Source organism: Protopterus annectens, chromosome 12.part0, assembly GCF_019279795.1.
Source record: "Protopterus annectens isolate FY-2018-M chromosome 12.part0, PAN1.0, whole genome shotgun sequence".
Classification (NCBI taxonomy): Eukaryota; Metazoa; Chordata; order Ceratodontiformes; family Protopteridae; genus Protopterus; species Protopterus annectens.
This window is the reverse complement of record NC_056746.1, coordinates 421,046,406-421,071,675: the sequence shown is the minus strand read 5'-3', so window position 1 is coordinate 421,071,675 and position 25,270 is coordinate 421,046,406. Positions and strand designations below refer to the sequence as shown.

Below are 25,270 nucleotides of genomic sequence, written 5' to 3'. Positions count from 1 at the left end.
AATCATCCAGGTATGGGTATATTTGAATATTTCTCTGTCTGCAAAATGCAATGGCTGAGCTAGTCACTTTGTGAATACCCTGGGCATAGTAGATAAGCCAAAGGGAAGTGCAGAGAACTGATAGTGCATGGAGCCTGCTCTGAATCGTAGGTATTTCCTGCAAGATTCCCTTACTGTAATATGCAGGTAAGCTTCCTTTAAGTCTAAGGTTGCCAACCAGGCATCTTTGCCCAGCATAGGGAGCAGCTGTTGAAGTGTTAGCATTTTGAATTTTGGGAATACCAAAAAGGTGTTTAGAATAGAGAGGTCCAAGATAGGATGCCAGGAGCTGTCTTTTCTGGGTACCAGGAAAAGCCTTGAGTAAAAATCCGTAGGTGGGTGTCTTACTACTTCCAGCTTTGGAAGTGGGAGCCCCCCCCCCACTGCTTAGGCCTGTGTGTAGCCTGAGACTGTAACCTAGGTGGTCTGCTGTTCCTGGGTTTGGACTGAAAAGACCTGGAAGAGACTGGAAAGGACCAATTCTTAGAAGGCCAATGCCTACTAAACCTGGGAGGCTGTACTTGCAGAAAATCTTTACCAGTTTGCATAGATTTAACTTTTTCCTCCATCTTTTTAAGGACTTCTTCTGCTTTGTTGCCAAACAGGCGGTCTTGGTTTAAGGGAGCATCCAGTAATTTAGCTTTAACATGATCTGGCAAGTTTTGCTCCTTAAGCCAAGCGTGCCTTCTAAGTACAGACCCAGTGACAGCAGCCCTGCAAGATGCTTCTAAAGAGTCAAAACCACATTGCAAAGTATGTTTACCAACTTGCTCAGCAGAATGCATTAAATCCTGTAATTCTTTATGTTCAGTACAGTCAGGAATCAACATCATTTTCTGCTTAAGTAATCCCAAAATATGCTGCTGATACTTTAACATATGAAACTGGCAATTTAAAGCCCTAATGGCCAAAGAATCAGAAGTGTATATCTTCTTACCCCATCTGTCCAAGGCCCTGGAATCTCTATCAGAGGGGGTAGGGTTTTTGGCAGCAGTAGCCTCAATGCCCTTTGGTCCTTGGGAAATGGTCTCTGGATCCACTGTAGGATTCTTGAAGAGGAAGTTGTGAGAGTCAGGTACTCTGTAATACCTGTCAGGTTTTCTGGGAGCTGGAGGTAAAGTGTCTGGGGCCAGGCTAGATTCCAAGAAGGCATCATCTATAATGTCCAGAACAGGAGGGATAGCTAAAGGCTTGTGTTGAGGGAGGAGTAAAAATTCCCTAAGCCTCTTTTTGGAGTCAGAGTAATCCTGGCTTTCCCAGCGGAAATGTTCCCTAAGAGTGTGCAAGGTTTCACCAAAAGAAAAATCTTCTGGAGGGGAAGCAGAGGGAATGGAACCCTCTGCATCAGAATTCTCATAGGTAGATAAGGGCAAATCCTGGTAATCAGAAGAAACAGAAATTTCAGAATCCTGATCAGAAGAATCAGAAGGAAAATCAGTTCTAGATCTCTTAGAGGGGGAAGGCTGGCTTCCCCTAATTAAAGTAATAAGGTCTTCAGCCATTCTAAGCATTTGTTTTTTAGGCATATGGGCCTGACCATGTGGCTTGGACGTCGGTTTTCTATGCGTCGGTCGAGTTTTAGGCCTTGATGAAGAAGATGGCATCAATTTAAAATCCAAATCTGTAAGCCTGAATACACCCTCAGAAGCTGGTACCTGCACAGCGGCTCCGGACCCATCCAAGGTAGAGACATCCGCAGGTTCCATAGTTGACGAAGCATCTCGTGGCATACTGGACTCCGAATGTGTCTCAGTAGAGGCCTGCAAATCTGAAGTAGCGGGTATCAGGGGCTGCGAAAGTGCCTCACTGAGTACTGGCTAACTGGCAACTAGCTTAATGGAAGCGTCGTCGGCAGTTTTGGACCTATGCGGTCTGTCTTTATCTTTACGTTTTTTCAGAATATTGGTAGTCGGATGGCTTACTGAAGCCATTTCTGGATAGTTAGAGTACCAAAATAATTTGCTGCGAAAATGGACTGATTACAAATAGTTCAGGGGTTGAACAATGCACAAAACTGACAGCGGGGGATGTTGTGGTCTGGGCCTAAGCAAGGAATGCAGTACGAATGAAAATCTTTATGAGGTATTTGCTTTCCACAGGTAAGACAATTGTTAACTTTTACTGACATCAGTTAAGAGCAAGAAAAAGAATCCCCAATGGGGTACTTAGCTTTTTTCGAAGACTTCAGTTCTGAAACTCGAAAACAAAAATTTCAGGAGTCGACCGACCGGCACTTGCGAACTGCTTCTGCTTTGGGCACCGCGCGGCAAGAAAGACTGATGTAATGGCGTCAGCTGCATGTTTTATACCCCTGACGACCTGATGTCATGGAAGAAGAGAGAGCATCTGATGCAGGAATCCAAGACTTTGATATTAAGGCCGGCTGAGGGCTACCTGTAGGCAGATAACCCAAATGTAATGACTGCAACAGTGAAACATGAAGAACATCAGAAGATTAATAGGAAAACTGGAGGGGTTGAGGATATGACCTAAACTGATGAACTGGATAGCTGCAGGGATGAACAGTAAGACACAGGAACATACAATATGCCTGTGAAACTTTGGAAATTGGGAGAGAAGAAAGTACTAAATATCTGGAAGGCTTAGTTTAATGATATTTTAAAAAGGGGGGAAGTACTAGCATCTTGGATGAAAGTTGTGTTGGCTGTATTACTCGAAGAGGTAAAGATCCTTCAGACCTACTTTCACATAAATACATACCAATTTTAACCATGATTATAAAATATACTAGAGAAAATAATCACAAATATGTTGCCAAAACTGATAGATATGGATCAGGGTGGCTTTATGGCTGGGGAGGCAAACACTGGACAACAAAAACAGAACAATGATGATCCAGAGGGAAGCATGCAACTATTATTGGTGCTTCATGATACAGGGAAGGCATTTCATACAGTAAGCTGGGATTTTAGGAGTAGGCCAATGGAAGCATTTGCATTCCTTGCTAGAGTAAGGTGAGAGGGTTCGTCTTCAACAAGGTGTGTTTGAGCAGAAGAACCAGGTGGGTGGGTTCCTCACCAACAAGGTGTGTTTGAGCAGAGGAACCAGGTAGGAGTATCCTCTTTCACCTTTATTAGATTTATATTTAGAGCCACTAGCAAAGAAAATAAGTGAATCACAAATTCAAGGATATAATTCATATAGTAATTAAAAAGTTAGCTTTATTCACGTGTAATATTATTTTGTCCTTGATAAATCCAGAAAAGTACATTTTAGTTTGTTTGTGTCTTTTGGCTTTTCCCGGTTAGGGGTCGCCACAGCGAAACTCTGGTCCGCTAATGATTGGCAGTAGAGTTTTACGTGCTGGCGTGCCGGGCCTAACGCACAACCTTCAACGAAGGAATGCCCATTCACACATGTCGACACACAGAAGATGCTCTAACTGAGAATCAAACGTGCAACATCTAACTGTGAGGCGACAACGCTACCGCAGCACCACCACCACAGTAGTACATTTTAGTATTGTGTAATATTCCAAGACTGTGTCAAGTATTTTCAGAATACAAAATATGTGAAGATAAAGCAAAGGCAATTGTAGTAAACTATGTGCTCACACGACTTGGTTCAGCAATATCCATATTTATGGGAACATAATAAAATGAAATATTTAGGTGTATGTGTTAAAAAGGGGACTATTATAGCAGCTAAGGATATATGGGAAGAGACTAAACAAAAGTTAGTACAAAAACTGAGAAGCTGGAAGATCTTGTTATAGAAATGGATATTAAGATATAACTCATGAAAATGTTTCTAGACCCTTTAGTTTTATATACATTTCAGGCATATTTTTATCAACCAAGGGAGATGCATGATTAATAAACAGCTGACAGAATTTATTTGGGAGGGAAAGAGGGCAAGAGTTAAGTGAGATAAGCTAATTCTCCCAGTAGAACAAGGTGGTTTAGGATTTCCTGATTTGAAGGGATAAATTAGAATTATGTACTTGTTCATATAATTAAACAAGCAGAAGGTTGTAAATCAAAGTGGAAAGGGGTGATGATGATGATAAAACTGTAGTGAGTATGAAACGTAAGGAGAGAGTAGGATTTTGGCTGCATGTCCTTAAGGAGAATAAGAAACACTATATGGAATATTATATTTATAAAGCAACAGAAAGTATTTTAAGAACTAAGACAATATGGAACCGGAAAAAGGAGATCTTACTAACTGGAATGACTACAAATAGAGTGTAGAAAATAGCAAGAGGATGCTGGAATTTACTGGAGAAAATTAGCAGAGGAAACGAGATATAAGGACCAAATAACTAGAGAGAGAAAGGTAACAAACTTGAATGAGGAGGTCAAGCAGAAGTTTGGAAAGCAGGTTACAGATCACCTTTCCTGTCAGGGATTGATATCAGAATATGAGTAAAGATAAAAAGGGCTCTGTGCTAGGTACATTGCTTTATGGCATCTACTTCTTTGAAGTCAAGGCCATCTTGCTGCCCAAGTTTGCAGAGTATTGCAAACTCGATGCAGTCATAAAATCCCATTAAGGCACTAATATCCTTCAAGAATAACTGGTGCCAGTGCCTAAAACTCAAATCCAAGAAATGCATAATAGAGTCTTTTGGGAAGTCACTACTCTGAGAAACTAACTCATTGATAGCACACCCCCTAAGAGCAGACTCAGTAGTCAGAGATTTGGGAATGCATGTAGACAATAACCTGGGCTTTAACCATCATTTGTCTATGGTACTAAGGAAATAGCTCTATGTTCTGCAACATATTGGCAAGGGTAGACCAAGGAAGTCATCTTCCATCATTTTTGGCACTCATCAGACCAATCATTGAATAAAACACCCCCTTCAGTTTGTACCTGACCAGGCACATGCAACAACTTGAATTCCCACAGAGGGTCTTCACAAACAGGATACAAGGCATAAACCACATGTTCAATATGAATCAATGTGGATCAACTCAAAGACCTATCTTGGTACATAGTCTCCTAAAGATTATTTGGGGAGGTAAGCTATGACTAACATACAAGGCATCAAACACTAAATAATCCTCAGTGATGACCACAGAAACAAAACCACAAAGACTAAAAAAACCTCAGTGATGAGCACACAGCTGATTTGGGTAGCATACAAGGCATCCTTGGGGTCTAGCTCTGATGGGCCTTTTGCCTATCTGTGAAACAAATAACATCAGAATTACCCAATCTAGGGACTTAACCCTTGCTTGCAACATATTGGAGGGAGAAGTATATTTCTCAGAGACTACCTCTTCTCTGGAACAGGCTTCCAATGCATGTGAAGCAGTCCTCCCTTAACACAATTCAAACATAACTTGGACCAGCGAATAGGGAATCGAAAATTCATCCCTAGTCTGGAACCTATGTTGTTAAAGGGCAGAGGCATACTGTTCCTAGGTTCCTAGGTGTGTACTAGGGCAATGGTCCTGGAGCCTTTACAAGCCTAGCCCGTAAAAGTGCCCTGGCATCATGCCGCCATTAGTTTTCGGTGCCTCTATCAAGTAGAGCCACTGGAGTGATCCCTGGGGTGAACTTCCTATTTCCCATCCACTCATCAAGATCTCTCTTGAAAAGGGCCAGTGAGGTGCTCTGCTTGACATGTACCGGCAATCTATTCCAGAGCATGGGCAGTCTCTGGGTTATGAACCTGTCCCTCAGCATGTTCTGTTGATTGTGGTAATGAGGTTGAGGTCTCTGGAGCGTGTGGTGCGGAGGGATTGGGATTTCTTTAGGTGTAACATTTCTAACAGGGCTGGGTCAGACATGGCTTTGTAAGTCAAGCAGAGATCGCCTCTTAATAGACGATATAAGACAGAGAAAAGCTGGAGTTTTTTGTCTGTCCATGTACGGCATGTGTTTAAGGCCTAGGATCCTCTTCCTGAGGTACTTTTGTGGCCTTTCCAGCTGTTGCAGGTGTTTAGTGAGGTACATGCAAAATGGGGCATTATACTCGATGATTGGTCTAATGAGGGAAGAGTAGAGAGAGAGATGATGATCTCTTTCTTCCTGGATGCAAAACCCTTGATAATGAGATGTGCCACATAGAAGGACTTTCTGACCACAGTGGCAATGTGGTGGTTGAAAGAGTGGTTGCCGTCAACCTGTGTCCCTAGATCTCTTATAACGCCTTCAGTATTCAGTGGGCTACCATCAATGTGGTAATTAGTTGGAACTGAGTTTTTCCCAAAGGGAATGACAATGCATTTTTTGGCATTAAGCTTAAGGCCATGGTTTCGACACCAGTCATTGGTCTCAGTGAGGCCTTTCTGTAGGATGACTACATCACTTGGGGAGTTAATGTCTCCCAGCTTGCAATCATCAGCAAACTTGGTCAGCCAGAGTCCCTCCATGTTGGCCTGGACTTCTGAAAATTAGATGCCAAACAGGAGAGGACCCAGGACCAATCCCTGTGGGACTCCACTCGTGACTGGTCTGCAGTGTGAATTGGAGTCTGCTACTTTCACACTGTGGATTCTATCTGTGAACCAGTTTGCAACCCACCTAGTGATATAGGGGCTGATGGCTAGTTTGGTGAATCTATCAATAATTCCTGAGTGGGGAATGGTATCAAAGGCCTTGAGCAGATTGAGATAGGCTGTATGAACTGCCTTGCCTTCATCCTCAGCTCTGATGACTGACTCAAAGAAGTCAACCAGACTGAGCAAGTATGATCTACCCTTCACAAAACCAAATTGTGTGGGATCCAGAGTTTGGAGATTCCCTATATCCTTGTTAATTAGGTCCATGATTATGTACTCCATAGCCTTACATATCAGACTCGTCAGGCTAATGGGCCAATAATTCCCAAGGTCTGTAGTCACTTGGAGAGGGATGACTGTAGTAGTGCCCCATTTTGTAGGGACAAAGCCTGAGGTAAGGCTGTAACTGAACAGGACACATAGGTGTGGTGCCAGTTCACTTTATAATTCATGTAGAACACAGCCAGGGATATTGTCGGGTCCCATGGAAGCTGTATTCTGGGTCTTGGACAATGCAGCTTTAACCCGTGCTGCAGTAATGCTGGGTGCCTGGCATTCTTCCGGTATTGTGATTGGTCCTTTGGGTGGGAGGGGTAAAGTTGGCACTGAATCTGTTGGCCAGTATGTTGGCAATATCTGTTGGCTCAGTATAGGAGGTACCATTGTGCAGTAACTCAGAACAAATCTGGGTATTGTTGTGGAGATTCTTGAAATAACTGTAGAAGGCTTTGTGGTTATTTTTAGTGACTGCCACAATTCTGCCTGCATAGCTAGCTTTAGAGGTTTTGATGCGGGATCTTAACTTTTTGTTGAGGCTAATAAAGGAGTCTTTCCAGTCTTGGGACTTCAACAGTTTCTTCCTTCTGTTGTAGAGTTTGTTAATGGCAGGGGACCACCAGATTGGCTTCCTTCTTTGGAGGAGAGTGTCTTGGTTTTTTGGTTATGGCTAGTTCCATGCATTTATGTATGTGTTCATACAATGCATTGGTGTATGATTCGGCGATCATGCACCTATTTTCCATTTGCATGGGTGCCGTGAAGTTAGCCACCTGACTTCCCAAGCAGTAGCTTACATATACCCCTTGGAGCAATCTAAAGATTCCAAAACATGTCAGACATTTTTGGGATACATGGCTAGGCTTAAAAAGGTTCCTCTGATCATTAACCTACTATATGCCTATGAACGTATAAACCTATGAAAGGGATAGGGAGTACTAAGTGAAAGTCCAGCTCTGGTAGTTTTTAACTGAGGCTAGAGTAAAAGTGACTGTCTAAAAAAAGGGATAATCAGTAGGGCATATAAAATATTGCATGATAACTATAAGAATAAATCAGAGAAAGTCAGAAAAGTTTGGGAAGAGAGAATGGAAAGGCAAAATACAAATGAACAATGGTAGGACATTTGTGCAGCTCCCAAGTGTGCAACAAATTCCAGAACGTTTAGAATTTTTGCTTGGAAGTGTTTGCATAGGTATTTTATATCCCAAACAGACTTCAAATAATCTTTTCTTGGAGAGAAAACAAATACTGAAGGTGTGAAACAAGAGAGACAGCTAATTTGATACATACTTTTTGGGAATGCAATGAATTGGAAAATTTCAAAAATTCCCTACATAGAAATTTGTCAGAAATGTTGGGGAAGCAGATGGTTGTAACTAATGAAATGATTCTTTTGAGCTGGGATATAGAATATGAAACGCCCAGATATGGCAAGGTCTTATTATGTTTAATGCTGTCTGGTAAAAAGTAATTACTAGAAAACAGAAATCAAAATCTAAACTAACCAACCAACCATAACTGAAGTACTGAATATTGTAAAGATGCAATGGAGATGGGATCATTAGGAAAAAGAAGGAGCAAACTACATAGATATAAATGGAATTTTTGAGAAAATATATTCTATTTGGCAAGGTTGGTGTTTTTTAAGTTTTTATGGCCGATTGTTTACTTACCAGGGGAATATTTATAATGCTGTGAATGCTTGTGAATGTAAACTTTCGTCATTTCCGTTTCGTTGTTTTGCAACTTGACATTATATTAATTCATTATTTTGACATAAATCCATATATATATATACACACACACACACACACACACACATACATATACCAACTTGCAGGCCATACTAACTTGGAGAAAATGGAAAAGTTGTAAAGAAATTCAAAACTTACCTTCCCCTCTTTTCTGAGTGTAGTGTGGCAAAATGCAACCAAGTCAGCACTGACTTTCCATTAACTCAGCAAACAATAAGAACAATTTTTCTGCTATGATTTTTTTTTAAAACCGCTTTAGATACTAATAAACAATTATTATGTGGGAAAATGTACAATTTTCAAATTAAGTAAAAGATTATAAATAAAATTAAACATATCTAAACTATATACAATGACGTTCACCAAAGATACAATATAATTGTACAATAGCACTGATATACAGCAACTACTTACAGAAGTATCAAGCTATTTTTTAAATAATTAATACACATTATTCCACATATTGCATATAGTAGTATTCCTAGAAGATCTTGACTTAATAGTCAACTTTTCTAAATAAACAGACTTCACGAAGTAGATTTTTAAATTCTTGAAATGAGGATGAAGTATCAGATTTCCAATTCCTTGTAATGGTTTTCCTGACAACAGATAGCACAGACCAAATCAACGGGTATTTAGTTTCCCTAATACAATCTGGAACTGGTGTATTAAGTAAAACAAGCGACTTAGAGTATGTAAAAGTATCAGTAAAAATTGCTTATTAAAAGGTATTAATATCTTCCCAAAACTGTTTTAAATCGATACAATCATAAAACATGTGAGACCAATCCACATTCATTTCCTTACCACACCTCCAGCATATGACATTCTTCTTATTAAATTTACTTATTGGAAATGGAGTAATGAATGATCTATATAGATACCGCCAAGTAAATAATCTCCATTTGGGTGATGATGTGGTCACTACCTGACTGTAATATATTCAACTTATCTTTATCCATGGGGAGATGATTCTTAATTAAGGAAAAATAATTCCAGTGGCTATCAGAAAATACATCCATATCAAACTTAAATCCCTTATACATGTGTGACAGTTTATTTTTACCAGGAGACATTGTTGTATTGAGAACATCTAAAATGTATTTATTTTGGTAATGATTTTTTTGTAGATGAGGACATTGAGTCAAGTTTATTTGAAATATATTGTCTGCCTTCTCGTAGGTCTAACCATAAAAATGTATCAAATTCATATTCAACCTTGAATAAATTAATGGATTTCAAATCATTATTTGACATCATTTGGTACAAAAAAATTTAATGTTTTTGATGAAATGATGTCATTTTTGCATAATCAGAAGAAAATATATTTTAGAAATTATATACTTAAATGTAATATATATATATAAGGATTTGTCATTTCTTCTTTACCCAATAGTGTAGACACAAGGAGTCTGCTATGATTTTCTGAGTGTCACTGTATAACGACTCATCAAACAGGTTTCCAAAGAAGACTAATTATTACCTTCATATGCATTATGTGACTGTACCAATCTGTAAACTAATATGTTTAAATTTCTAAAGTAATATGACCTAATTTGTCTGACCTTAAAATTAAACATCCTGATGATTTTGATAAGTCAGTAATTATGACTTGTAAAATGCAATGACATTCAGCAGAAAAGCTGGTCAGTCCTTCAGAAAACTTTATTTCAATAAAAATAAGCACTTTCATTCACTTAAACCATATGTGAACTTCTTCAGATGTCTGAGTCTGAAGAAGTTCACATATGGTTTAAGTGAATAAAAGCTGGGAAGTCCTGGGAGTCTGAAAAAGTTTGCATATGGTTTATGTGAACAAACTATTTTTATTGAAATAAAGTTTACTGAAGGACTGATCGGCTTTTCTGATGAATGTCATTGCTATCCGGACCTGTACCAGCATTTTGGATTATTTTGTAGTTTGTGTCATGAAATCAGAAGTTTATGACTTGTACAATACTAAAATTAATATGAGAAGAAGGAGAAGACAGTATGCACTTTATATTCTATAATTAAATTCTGTAGATGTTTATTAATTTATCTGGAACCCACGTTTTCTCTCCTTGTTCCTTTTTTCTCTCTGTTTATTGCCTCTAATATTTGTCAATTTACTAAGATTAAATAGACAGAAAATATTTACATTTGTATATGTAAGGCACCATTTACTAAATGATAATATTCTGAACTCATTAATCTCATTTCTGAGGTATCACCAGAAACCTAGACTTGTTTTAGATTAGATTTACTAAGGCTGTTGCTATGGGATAACTTGAAGATGGGACTATATGGGTGGATAGTTTAGTTAGGGATTGCTTATATGAACCAGGAACATATTGAATCCAATTGTGATTTGGATATGTGATTACTACTAATTATCATCACAATGCATTTTTTGGAGACATGACATATCTTCAATCAAAATTCAATATACTCTTTTTCAAAAAGTAAAGACATTGGAGAAGTTGTTTTCTTAAATGCAATACAAACCATATAATATCACAAAATACTATGAATGCCTTTATTATATTGAGGCATGATGTCACTTAATGTTACTTCACTCAATGTTAATGAATTAATTGTGGCAATAAAAAATGAGTTTCCAAAGTATCTAAAAATTAATAAATGATGATGTCCTCCTTCAAAAGGCTTCTCTCTTAGAAGAGCACTTAAAAGTAAATTTCTCTTTTAAAGAAAAAATGGAGTGGTGTTATGACCCTTTGGAGAAATGGTGATATCATGCCAAAATAATATATATATGATGACATTAAAATAATGTTTGCTCTTGCATGTAATAGATACCAGGATGCTGGAGTGAAATTTTTGAAAATATATGGATATTTTGTTGGATAATTTAAAAAGATATTTCATTGGGTGACTTTAATTATCTACTATTTACATGTTATACCATTGCAATCAAATAGCCAGCATCCATGAAAGCACTAACAGTTGGTCAATGTGGTAAATTAAAAAAAAAATATGACATGAATGACTCAGACTCTCTATACTTTGTAAACAACTCCTATGCTTTTGTATGTCCTCCATCTGACCATTAAACACTAACTTTTACAACCACTAGTCATATAAAATGAACTAATGACATTAGGCTCCCCATCATATCTGATTAGATAAAATTAACTTAAAGACTGGGTTAAAGATGAAACTGAGTATTTTATCATTCAGTGATAATAAAGTAAGTAAGTATACAATCATTATGGTACTCTAATGACATGAAGTGGGACATATGCCTTTTAGTCCCACTACAAGTTTAACAAGGTCAACAAAATACAAGTCTTTCAAAGCCACTTTTTCTTGTAAAGCTATACCTGAAAGATGTGATTGATGCTTTATAGTCAGACATTTATTCACTAATTTCAGTGTTGCTGTTCATCTCCATCTCCCAACCCCAGACTCTTGTTAAAAAAGCAAGGTGCTCCCAATTCTTCTAGTGAACTCCTGTGTTTTTTTTTGAAACAGCTCTTCTTGAGCAGTATCATACTCAGCCAGCCCTTTTTCATTTTGACCTCTGCTTTTTGCTGTTTTATTAGTTCATTTGAACAGCTGTTTAAAACTTCTTTCATTTTTTTCCAGACTTTTATTTGAGTTGATATACTCCTTCAGTATTGTTTTAATCAATTCTGAACATATTTGATTTATTTTATTCTCTAATTTACTGGAAGCCGTCTCTTGCACCTAAGCTGGAGCTTGAACTTCTTTTTGCTAAACAGCTGCAGGATTCTTCCCATCAATGCTTTTTCTAATTTTTTTTCTTTCAGGCTTTCTGAGTTTCCTCTTTGCTGGCATCTAGGCTGTGTACTTACTAGCCAGTAATTGCATTTTATTAAAACTGTCAGAATTACTAGTCGTTATCTCTCAGTTTCATTTTTCACACCAGGAGACCTAAAGTTAAACTGTTGATTTGTGTGCAGCCATCTTTGAAATCTCACCTGTTTCCGTGATTCTTATATGCATATTAAAAAGGATAAAGTACAATTCTCAAACTTATATTACAACAGATGTCATATCACAATCAGTAAATATTAAAAAAGGAATAGTAAAAAAGGAATGAAACTGTGCTATCCCTTTTTTGCCTAAATTTGCATTAGCAATGGAACCTCTGGGAATTTCAGTAAGACAGGTAATAGGAGGGAAAGGTTTAAAATAAATGAAAATTATGAATCAAAAGTTTATATATATATATATATATATATATATATATATATATATATATATATATATATATATATATATATATATATATATATATGCTGCAGTTTGAAACATTGATTTTTGAGATGAGGGAGTGTTTTTTAGCCTGTAAATATCAGTGAATGCTCATAACAGTGAATGTTGTTTTCAATGGAGATTTTGCCTCCAGCATTTTGTATGGTATTGTGGTGCAGAGGGGTAAGGGAATTTGCCCACAAACCTTTGTTGTGTGATCTCAGAGTTGGTATATATAATTGTCAGGGGTATGTGGGGTGGTTGGGGGTGCAGAGGTGCTTACCACCTGCAAAACAAAATTTTTAATTTCTGATGTTTTCAAAAATTTTAGATGCAGTCTAAAATAATGTTTTTTTTTCATGGTCACTATGACGATTGGGGAGAGATGGGTGAAGGCTGCCAGCCTAGTCAAATAACATTTGATATAGTTTCATAGTTTCATAGTATAGTACTAGGCTATCTGCCCTGGGGCATTTGTAAGCCTAGCCATAGTGATGTGGCTTTTGCCACCCCATGAAATGGTACAAAAATGTACAGAATAAATCAAGAATACTGTGCCTCTGTCTAGTAGTAACACAGTGAAGGTCCCTTATATAACAGAATTAGTTTACTGTGCCCCTGTCTAGCAGTGACACAGATGTGACCCCTGGGGTAAACTTACGATCTCCCATCCACTCATCAAGATTTCTCTTGAACAGAGTCAGTGAGGGGCTCTGCCTAATACGAACTGGGATCCTGTTCCAAAGCATGGGAAGCCTTTGGGTTATGAATCTATCCCTCCAGCATGTCCTATTCATACTTGTGCCGAGGTTTAAGTCTTTAGCTCTCGTGGTCCTGATGGATTTGGATTTTTTGAGGTGGAGCATGTCCATCAGATCCTGGTTGGACACGGCCTTGTACGTCAGGCAGAGATCACCTCTGAGCAGGTGGTATGCTACTGAACAGAGCTGAAGTTTCTTTAGTCTGGCAGAATAAGACATATGTTGGAGACCCTTGATCCTTTAGGTGAGGTACTTTTGTGGTCTCTCCAGCTGTTGTAAGTGCCAGGTGAGGTACATACCAAATGGGGCATTGTACTCAATCATGGGTCTGATGAGGGAGGAATATAGGGGTACAATGACATCCTTGGATCTGGATGTGAAACCCTTCATGATGAGGTGTGCAAGGTAGAATTTTTTTCTAACCACTTTGGCAACGTGGGTGTCAAATGAGAGGTCGCTGTCTACTTGGGTCCCTAGGTCTCTGATTACTTTTTCCGTACTCAGTGGGTTGCTGTCTATGTGATAATTTGTGGGTACTTTGTTTTTTCCAAAAGGGATGACTGTACATTTTTTGGCATTTAGTTTAAGGCCGTGACCACGGCACCAGTTGTCCGTTTCAGTGAGGCCTTTTTGTAGGATGTGTGTATCTGCTGGTGTATCGACTATGGCACCTAGTTTGCAGTCATCTGCGAACTTTGTCAGCCACAGCCCTCCCATGTTTGCTTTAACATCTGAGAAATAAATGCCGAACAAGAGGGGTCCCAGGACAGATCCCTTTGGGACACCACTTGTGACTGGCTTTGAGTCAGACATTGCTCCAGCGATTTTAACTTTATCGGTTCTGTCCTTTAGCCAGTTTGCAACCCATCTAGTGACATAAGGCTTTACTTTTAAGCTGATTAACTTATCTATGATGCCTGAGTGGGGTATTGTGTCGAAGGCCTTAGCCAAGTCCAGGTATGCTGTATGGACTGCTTTGCCCTCATCAATGGCTCTAGTGACTGTTTCGAAAAAGTCAACCAGGTTTAAAAGGCAGGATCTGCCTTTTACAAAGCCGAACTGGGTGGGGTCAAGCGTCTGTAGGTTCCCTATGTCTCCGTTTATGAATTCCATAATGATTCTTTCCATAGCTTTGCAGACCAGGCTAGTCAAGCTTATGGGGCGGTAGTTTCCAGGGTCTGTAGAGGCACCCCCCTTGTGGAGTGGGACCACTGTTGCTGTACGCCAGTGTTCAGGTACATATCCCGAAGTAAGGCTAAGGTTAAATAGCATTTTTATGTGTGGGTTTAGCTCCTCTTGGAGTTCACGTAACACGCACCCCAGGATACCATCAGGTCCCAGTGATGCTGTGTTTTTTGCTTTGTTTAGGGCGGCCCTCACTTGGACATCTGAGATGACAGGGAGATTACATTCAGCTGGGATAAGTATTTCTTCTTTAGGGGGTGAGGGAGGCGAGAAATTTGCACTGAACCTGTCAGCCAAAATGTTAGCAATATCTGTGGGTTCAGTGTATTTTTTGTTGTTGTGAACCAACTCTGAGCATATCGGAGGGTTTCCGCCCAGGTTTCTAACATAGCTGAAGAAGGCTTTGTGGTTATCTTTAGTGTCCTTCGCGATTTTTCTCTCAAAGTTTGCCTTGGATGTTTTTATGAGAGAACATAGTTTTCTGCTAATGATGATCAGGGATGTCTTCCCTTCATGGGATTTCGCTCTGACGTGCAGTAGCTTCCTTCTTTTGTTATACAATTTGTTTATGGCTGAGGTCCACCATACAGGATGCTTGCTTTTGGTGGAAAGGGACTTGGATTTGTTTGGGATTGCATGATCCATGCATTCTTGGAGATGTCCATAGAAGGCATTTGTGAAGGATTCGGCATTGTGGGATGTGGTATCCCCTGGCACAGTGGGCTTAAAGGATACCATCTCAGTCTTAAGAAGAGTGAAGTCTGCTTTTGAGAAGTTTTTCACTGTGGTCTTTTGTGCTGGGGGTGAAGGTGGGATATGTATATCCAGGGTGATTAGTTTGTGGTCAGATCTCACTAGTGGCATTTGTAAATAAATGTAAAATACAGGCATGTTTCTTGAGTGTAAAGAATACTGTGAAATGTCTTGTATTGTAAGTTTCTGAGGAGGTGTTAGATTGCTAAATAATGCAGTTTGTGGCCTGAGAACTCAGACCAGATGTTAAGATGATGCAATATGAATACTGGGAAAACCTAAGTGTCAAAAAGTATGTAATTTTGGGAGAGCCTTAGAGACATGTTTGTTAGTAATGTTTAAATACTATTTCTCACAAAAGACTAAAAAGCATTTTGACTTTGGACATCTAACTTATCTGCACTCTGCCTTATGCTCACATGTAAGTTTTAGCACTGTGATTTCTTGTAGGAATAGTTAAAGCTAGTAAAGATTAATTAGGTATTTTTCTTTGAAATCAGACCTGTCCTACTGTATTATTTTAAGTTTCTGTGTGATCTCTGAACTCTTAGATAGCTCTGTGGTGTAGTAGTTTTGTCTTGTGTTTTAATTATTTATTATTAAATATTTTTAAAACCTTCTACCTGTGGCTGATTTGTGTAGCGATAACCTCTAGAGTACATTGCATATTTATAGAGGTTATTGCAATAGGCCACTCTAAAGTAAGCCTTGACTGTTAGTCATACTACCATTGGATATTAATATTGCACAGTAATAACTGGATACCCTTATAAGGGCCTTTTAGTAGTTGATATTATTAACTGGGTGGTGGCAGTAATTACTACCGTATAGTCTAGGTAAAGGGGCACAGTTGGAGAATCTGTATCAGCCTTTCCCAGGAGTGTCTGTGAAGTTGTATAAATACTTATTTCAAAGTGTGTGTGTGTTGTGTGAGCTAATTAGCAGGGACACAAAGCACTGGTTGGACAGAGAGGGTACTGGAGGTTTTAGCTTGCCCAGTTAGGCGGAGACCTGGACCCTATAGCTGTGCCAGTGGGGAGTCCTATTGGGGACCTGGTGAGCAAGGGAGCAACCAGCCCCAGACTGACTGTGATCTTTGTGTGCACTTAAGGGAAATTGTACTTTACTGTGTGTATTAGTTATCCTTTTCACTTCTATGAGACAACCTCCGTGGTATTAGTGGTGAGGACTACAGCTCCTTGATTGCTGGGCCAGGGCATGGTCGTCACAAGTGTTTGGCAGTGGTGGGATCTACTTCACATACTAATTGGCTTGTAGTGGTGTGGGTAGAGTGAATTCCTGTAGCTTATGTACAGTGATCTCTAAAAGTGTTTTGTACTCTAAAACAGCCACGCAGTGTATACTCAGAGTTCAGATCACAATTGTTTTATTTCTTTTGTTAGTTTAGTGTTGGTCAGGGTGAGCAGGCAGCATGTCAGCAGAAGAGTATGGAAAGTTGACAAGGAGCCAGCTGGCGGAGATGTGCCAGACTCGGGGACTGGTGCATGGAAGCCTGACCAAAGCAGACCTGATTGCAGCCTTGCTTACAGCTGAATCAGAGAACAGCAGCCTGTAGGGCAATCAGACTGACAGGGGAGATAGAATATCCTCGGAGAATGGACAGCTCAATCTTTCTGCAGTGGACTTAAAAATCCAGCTGGAGCTAAAGACACTTGAGTTGGAGGCCAGGCATATGGAACTAGAAGCAGCCAAGAAAATGTGGAGTCTACAAGCTGAGGAAAATGAATGGCAGTGGAGGCATGAGAGGGAAATGTTGACTCTTCACCAGAGTCATGGAGGTAATGGGGAAGGGAGTAACTGGACCCCAGAAGCACAAAAGGTTAGTAAATTTCTTCCACAGTTTAAAGAGGGGGATAATTTTGATAGCTTCATTCATATGTTTGAACGGGTATGTAAACAGCATGAAGTTGACCAAGGGCTCTGGGTATGGTTCCTGACCCCCTTACTCCATTGTAAAGCTCTAACTTCATTAGCAAAAAATGCATGACACTGACTGTTTTGATTATACTGCTGTAAAAAGACATTTATTAGAATGTTTTAAGCTAACACCTGAAATGTATAGGAAAAACTTTTGTCAGCACAGACGCAAGGCAAATGAAAATGTATGTGAATAAGTTGCTGAACTGAGTACTTATTTTCATAGCTGGATGAGTGGATGTCAGGTCACCACTTTTGAAGGGCTAGCAGACCTTTTGATAAGGGAACAAGCCCTTAGCACTGTGCCTGAGGACATGAGGACCTGGTTAGCTGATAGACAGTGTGCTACTTCAGAGGAGTTGGGGAAGAAGGGAGACCTATACATAGCAAGAAGGGCAGCCCTGCACAGGAAAGGGACCCCCAGTACTGCTCAGGTGTCTAAAGGAACCCATGGTGGGCAGCACAGACTGCCCCAACAGAATCCGCCAGTAGCAGGGGAAGCCACTAGTCCAGATACACGTCCAGGAGCTAGGGTTAAATGTTTTGAATACAACCAGTGGGGCCATGTGGCATACAGATGCCCACGGAGGCAAGGTGGGGAACCAAAGGTGAGGGAGCCAGTAAGTGGGAAAGACAAAATGCCAACAGTAGGTTGTCTTGGGACAACAAGGGTACCAAACTACCACCAGAGGTTATATCCTATTGTAGTGAATGGCAAAGAGGCCATTGCTAAGAGAGACACAGCCTCTGATATAAACATTGTAAAGCCTTCACTGGTTACAGAGGAGCTCTACTTGCCTGGGCAGTCTACACCAGTCAGGGCTTTAGGAGGGATCCCATTCCAAATACCTTTGGCTAGGGTTCACCTTGACTGGGAAGGTGGAAAAGGAAGCCAGCAAGTAGGCGTGTTTAAGAATATACCTGCAGATGTCCTGATAGGGAATTATTTTGATATTGCAGTACCCTGCGCTTGTGCAGTTACAAGCAGTCAAGCTTGGAGACAAGCATGTAAGTCTGGTAGCCTGGGGGAGACCCATACAGACTGCACACTTGCAGCCAGGACTGCTGAGGTGGTTACTTCAGGGAGGGAACTGCTCTGTAGCAGTGAGACTGAAGGTGAGCCACAGCTGCTTGTGGGTACCGATGGTCCCTTGGACAGAGTGACTGCAAAGGTAGAGGTGAGTAGTAGTACCCAGGCTGACAGTGAGGCACCACTGTCAGAGGATGCCAGACTTGCTGTGGAAGGGGAGCTGGGAAGGGTTACCAGGGGAGACTTGAGACAGGCTCCGCTCTCAGACTCTACATTGCAAGGCCTGAAGCAGGTAGCTAGGGAGGCACCTGATTCTCAAGGGAAGGGGGAATCTGTATACTGGAACAAAGGGTTACTGTACAGAGAGTGGACCCCTGAGGGAGAGCTAGAAGGTGAAAGAGTACAGCAGTTGGTAGTGCTTAGAGCTTACCATCTGGCGCTTCTAGCCATTGCCCATGATATTCCCTTTGCAGGTCATATGGGCATAAAACGTACAAAGAGGCATATTATGCAAAACTTCTATTGGCCTGGAATTTTCAGAGATGTAACAGGGTACTGTAGGACCTATGAGCAGTGCCAAAAGGTAGGCAAGGCAGGAGACAAGGTGAGAGCTCCTTTGATGCATTTGCCTGTGATTGAGAAGCCATTTCAGAGGGTAGCTATGGATAATGTGGGTCCTCTAAGTACCCCAAGTTCTACAGGGAAAAAGTATATCCTAGTGATTGTAGAGTATGCTACACGATACCCTGAGGCAGTGGCTTTGTCCTCCATTGAGGTATAGAAGGTGGCAAATGCTTTGCTAGAGATTTTCAGCAGGGTAGGTTTCCCAAAGGAAATACTGTCTGACAGAGGTGCCAATTTTATGTCAGACCTGCTGGCTTGTCTGTGTAAGTCCTGTGGGGTGAAGCACATGAAGACCACCCCCTACCATCCAAAGACTAATGGTTTTGTTGAGAGGTTAAACTCTACAATCAAGTCCATGCTACGGGTATTTGCAGATCAGTTTAAGAGGGAGTGGGACAAATATTTGCCCCAGCTGTTGTTTGCTTACAGAGAGGTTCCCCAGGAATCCACAGGTTTTTCACCCTTTGAGTTGCTGTATGGGCATAGGGTGAGGGACCTCTAGATTTAATTCGAGATGAGTGGGAAGGTGAGTGTGAGTCTCACAAGGAGTCTGTTTCGGCATATGTCCTGAACCTCAGGACAAGGCTCAGGGAACTCATGGGCCTGGCCCAGGATTACCTGGCAGAAGCCCAACAACAGAAAAAGGTGTGGTATGACAGGAATGCTTGAGCTAGAGAGTATGCTGTAGGGCAGCAGGTGATGGTTCTCATTCCTGTCGGACAAAATAAGTTGCAAGCAGCTTGGGAAGGACCCTACAAAGTGGTAAGAAAGGTAAGTGATGTTAACTACATGGTGGAAGTGCTAGGCAGATGGCAGGGGCACAAATTGTACCATGTTAACATGATGAAACCTTACCATGATAGGGGGGCCCTTGTGCTGAGCATTTGCAGTGGATTGCAGGAGGGGTCTGAGGGAGATCTGGTGACTGATCTCCTCAGTGAGGCTTGGGCTGACACCTCAGTGGAAGGGGTAGCAATGTCCCAACAGCTATCTCCTACCCAGGTTTGAGAAATCCGAGCAGTGTTGCAGGAGTTTGGGGGCATGTTCACCGGGAAACCAGGGAGCACCCACCTGGTACAGCATCAGGTGGATACAGGACCCCAAAGGCCTATCAGGCAGGCCCCTTATAGGGTGCCTGAGAGAGTCAAACAGACTATAAAGGAAGAGGTACAGGAGATGTTGGAACTAGGGGTAATTCAAGAGTCCAACAGTCCCTGGGCCTCACCAGTGGTGTTGGTACCAAAGAAGGATGGCAGCACCAGGTTCTATGTGGATTACAGGAAATTAAATAGTCACACAGAGTCAGATGCTTACCCCATGCCTAGGACAGATGAGGCCCTAGAGCAGCTGGGTGGGGCTAAGTATCTTACAACCAGTGATCTTCCAAGGGTTGCTGGCAGGTGCCCTTGACTCCCAGCGCTAGTGACAAGTCAGCCTTTGTGACTCCTTTTGGCTTTTATGAGTTCACAAAGATGCCCTTTGGGATGAAGAATGCCCCAGTGACTTTCCAGAGGCTGGTTGATCATATCTTAGCAAGAGCAGGAGGATTTTGGATGATATTGCTATCTACAGCCATTCCTGGCAAGAGCACCTTCAGCATGTCCAGGGAGGTGCTGGGCAGACTACAGAGGGCAGGGTTGACCATTAAGCCAAGCAAATGTCAGGTGGGTATGGCAGAGGTCTCCTACCTAGGACATAGAGTGGGGAGTGTTAAGATAAGGCCATAACCTGCCAAAGTGGAAGCTATTCAGGCATGGCCTGCACCTGTTACCAAAAAGCAGGTGAGGGCATTCTTGGCAACAGCAGGGTACTACAGAAAGTTCGCTCCCAAGTATAGTACCATAGCTGCTCCCCTTACAGAGCTGACAAGGAAGAACAGGCCAGATAAGGTAGTGTGGACCCCAGCATGTGAGCAGGCATTTCAAAAGCTTAAGTAAGCTTTGGGCGGACCCCCTGTGTTAGCCAGTCCAGACTATAGCAAAGAATTTGTTGTGCAGGTGGATGCTTCAAACTATGGGGTGGGGGCTGTACATAGCCAGATTTCTCTAGAGGGAGAAGAGCACCCAGTAGTTTATCTCAGTCGTAGGCTCCAACCCAGAGAGGAATGCTATGCAGCAGTAGAAAACAAATGTCTAGCCATAGTGTGGGCACTACAAAAACTTCAGCCTTATCTGTATGGAAGAAAATTCACTGTGATGACAGAACACAACCCTCTAACATTGTTAAACAGAGCCAGTCAGCAAAATGCCAAGTTGCTAAGATGGAGTCTGGGGTTGCAAGCATATATGTCAGTGCAGCACTGCACCAGGAGTAGCAATGCCAATGAATATGGGCTCTCAAGACAGGGAATGGGGTGAGATACACCCAGATAGACCTGACAGACTCAAGCAATGTTTAGCAAACCAAGTTAAAAGACAAACCACGAACAAAAAGATTGTCCAACGAAACACAAACTGCAGGCAAAAGGATTTATTTCGAGTAGATGTAAAGCGCTTTTCGTTGCTCGCAATGTGAGCAACTTCTTCAGACAGTTACACACCCACCTAATTAACAATTTATACTCCCTTCACAAAAAACCCACGTGTTTAATACATCAATTGTGGGTTAAAGTGATGGAGTTACATCAATAGTAAGTAAATGAAACAATTCAACATCTCTATTGAAGCTGTTTTTTTAAAATATGTACTTTAAAAATATACTTTCAGAGAAAACATCTTCAAATCAGTGTATATTTTTCTACATAAAAAGAAAGAAAAACTGTAAAAAAATATATATATATAGAGAAGACTGTTAAAAACTGTTAAAAAACTATTTAAAACTGCACCAACTCGCAAAAACCTACTAGCTACATATAAAATTGTGTATATATATATATAAGTCAAACATTTATCGACAAAACAGGTCCGCTGCTACAATAATATTCAAGGGTATTTGTCTCTCGAAACAAAGGATTCTGCTCCTACATTGACAGTTCTAAAAGTCAAAGTGCAATGTTAGAACTGTAATTCTGTTCAAATAGTGTAGTAGCCACACAAATTTTACAGTTCCAATAAACACTAATATTGTTAACTACTATTATTAACTACTGTACCCTACATTATTAACTTATAACTAAGTATGTAAATATGTTTGTAAATATATAATATGTGTTAAGTAAGTGTTAAGTATTAAAGTATAATCCTTATTCAAATTAGCCTCAAAAATATCCCAGAAAGTATTATACGAGGTCACTGTACAAAACACAGGAATGTGTATAAAAAGTGTTGTTCTACGTTAGTTCCACTTATTTTGCTATATGTAAGTATGTATTTTCAGTATAGTATCTAATCATCTTAAGTTATCAACTGACTTTAAACAAAGTCAACAAAAAATAATACATATACGCATATCTTACAAGCAAAAACTATTTCATAATGTATTATATTAATAACTACTCAACACAGTCTAGTGTTTTGAGGTATGTCATCATTATGAAATAGTGACAGACCTAATACTTAGTTATTATAGTAATTTAAAGGAACCTATTAAGTAGGAGAGTATGACCATACTAAAGTTGAAGTAAAGGTATTAAGTTGTTATTTCCTGTTCAAACTCCTTAGTTTAAGTAAACAACTAATATTACAATGGTCATTTAAGCCTGGGTAGACAAATGCGTTTGTACGCCATTGCCAAAAAAGTTCTCTTTCCTCTAGTAACAAGTTGTAAGGGCCACCTCTAATACTAGTCTGTATCTGGTCTATTGCCATAAATTTAAAATTGTGGCCTGGGTTTGCCAGAGTATGCTTGGCCAATGCATTGTCTGTTTTTCCATTTTGTATAGCGTATGTGTGTTCGTATACTCTTTCCTTAAAGTGCCTCTCAGTTTTTTCCAATATAGAAGGCTGTACATATTGTACAGGAAGCCACATACACTATAAGTTTAGATTGACAATTCATTCTATATTTCACTTGATGTTTGACATTATTAATATTTATCTGTTCTCCACTGGTCATATGTTTACACATATTACAACTTTCACATATAGTCATGCCTTTCTTCCTACTAAAGTTTTTTGTATGATTACCTTCTAAAATGCTTTTCAAGTTGTTCCCTCTCCTATATACTGTTATAGGAAGTTCACTTAATTTGCAAGAAATACTCCTGTCTTGCTGAATCAAGTTCCAATTTTTAAATAATAATTTTTTAATAATATCACTTTCTAAACTATATGTAGTTATAAAACTAAGTTTAAAAGCTTTATTAGGTTCCGTTGTTTTTACCTCCATGTCTACTTCTTCTAATAAGATGTCCTGATTTGCCTTAAAGGTTACTTCAGCTCCTCTATCACTGGTCTGGTTAAGAATGGGTAATATAGTACCGTTAATTCTTTTGTACCTCACTTCCTGGACTATCTCATCAACAAAATCACAAGGATAGCCTCTTTCACAAAAGAAGTCTGTAAGGAGGTTGCATTCAAGCTCGAAATCACTAAAGTATGTAGTCATTCGAGCTGCTCGAATTAGCTGACCTTTCACAATACCTTTCTTTTGACTAGTTGGATGAAGGCTAGTGTAATGGAGGTACGAGTTACAAAAAGTTGTTTTCCTATGTATCTTAGAAAAATATTGTTTATTAACGTAGTCTTTTGATAAATTCACATCCAAATAATCAATGGAGTCATTCTGAAAGTTGGATGTGAATCTAAAAAATTCCGTAGTGTTGTTAAGGTAATGTAGGAATTTAACCCCTATATTTTTATCTCCTTCAAATAAGATGAAGATATCGTCGAGGAAACGAGTATAATACTTAATGTAGGGAGCCCATTCGGCATTTTTAAATAAGTATTGATCTTCCCAATAAGCCATAACTGTATTTGCTAAACTGGTCCCGCAAGGTGAACCCATTGCAACTCCTCGTTTTTGCAAATACAGTTTGTCATTGAATGTGAAAAAATTATTTGTCAAGATTATGTCAAGTAAGGTGGTAACTGCAAAGATTTCGTTAGCTGGGGCTCCTTTTTTAAGTAAAAAAAGGTTAACTTATACAAATAGTGCTGTAGCAAAACATATTTTAACATATGGAGTGGAACATCAGTTTAGATTTAATGTGCTGGAACTGATTTTGGAAGCTGTTAGGATGGGCAATATTAGTTCTAGAACTAAGGAAAGTGAGCTTAACTGGATTGTGAAGCTAGGGGCACACTTAGGAAAGGGAATGAATAAACACATATGCATTACTCCTAAGTTAAGGAATAGGAAGTTAATTAAATGATTTTCCTGACTTATGTTGGTGCTATGCATTTGTATGTATATTATTTATTTATGTATTTATGTAATAGATATGTGTGGATGTATTTTATTTTATCTTAGATTTTTAATCTGGTATTTTACATTAGTTTGTTCATGATGTTTATGTTAACAGGAGGGTGCATTAAATACATGATCACTCATGACTGACTGATTTTGAATATCTCTTTTGATGTATGCATATATAAGAAGGGATGCTGAATGAGTTAATTTTATGGTCTGATGAAGCAAATAGTCAGTTTGTAAAAGCACTTACCTATTCCTGTCTATTCGCAATAAATCGAGTTTGTGACTGAAGAATTATATGGTGGAGTATTTGGTTGAACTTCTGCTATAACTGCTCTGATGTTTTGAACTTTAATTACCATAAATTATTTAAACATATATTCTTGAGATTATCTGAGAAACAGAAATCTACATCATTAGAACTTCATAGAATATTACTGAATTATAAAATAAGTATAGATGACTCATACCACAAATAAAGGAAGGAAATGTCATATCCTGATTTGACTGATAGAGATAAACATTTAATTTTTAAATTCATCACCTACATCTTTATTTTTAGAAATCATTTTTATGAAATTTTTACACATATACACTGTATAAGATGCATTAACATTAGAAAATGTTAAATAATGTCTGATGGAGATGTAAAATTTAAGGCAGACTGTAAATAAATTTAAATTGGTAAAACACTTGGATTTCTTCAATACTTCAATATTTTTCATGTTCCAGTAAAGGTCAGATTACTCTGTTTTGGAATCTACTTGCAATAGAGGAGAACCCCAATCCTTCACTATTAGAATGCAATAGTTTAACTATTATAGTACATTATATAGAATTTTATTCCATTATTGTGAGAATCTGGGGACAAATAGCAAACTACAGATATTTTCCTAAACATTCTTTGTTATCAGACAA

The 25,270-nt window shown here is 39.5% G+C and overlaps 1 protein-coding gene across 1 annotated transcript in view; it reads right to left on the bottom strand.

Annotated features, from left to right (window-relative positions):
- Positions 1-23,944, bottom strand: part of LOC122816172 (extracellular calcium-sensing receptor-like) — a 130,564-nt gene extending 106,620 nt beyond the window's left edge. Inside the window, exon 1 of the mRNA XM_044088923.1 lies at positions 23,321-23,944. Within this exon, the coding sequence (XP_043944858.1) occupies positions 23,321-23,944 (624 nt within the window). The remainder of the gene's footprint in view (positions 1-23,320) is intronic.
- Between the last annotated feature and the right edge of the window lie 1,326 nt (positions 23,945-25,270).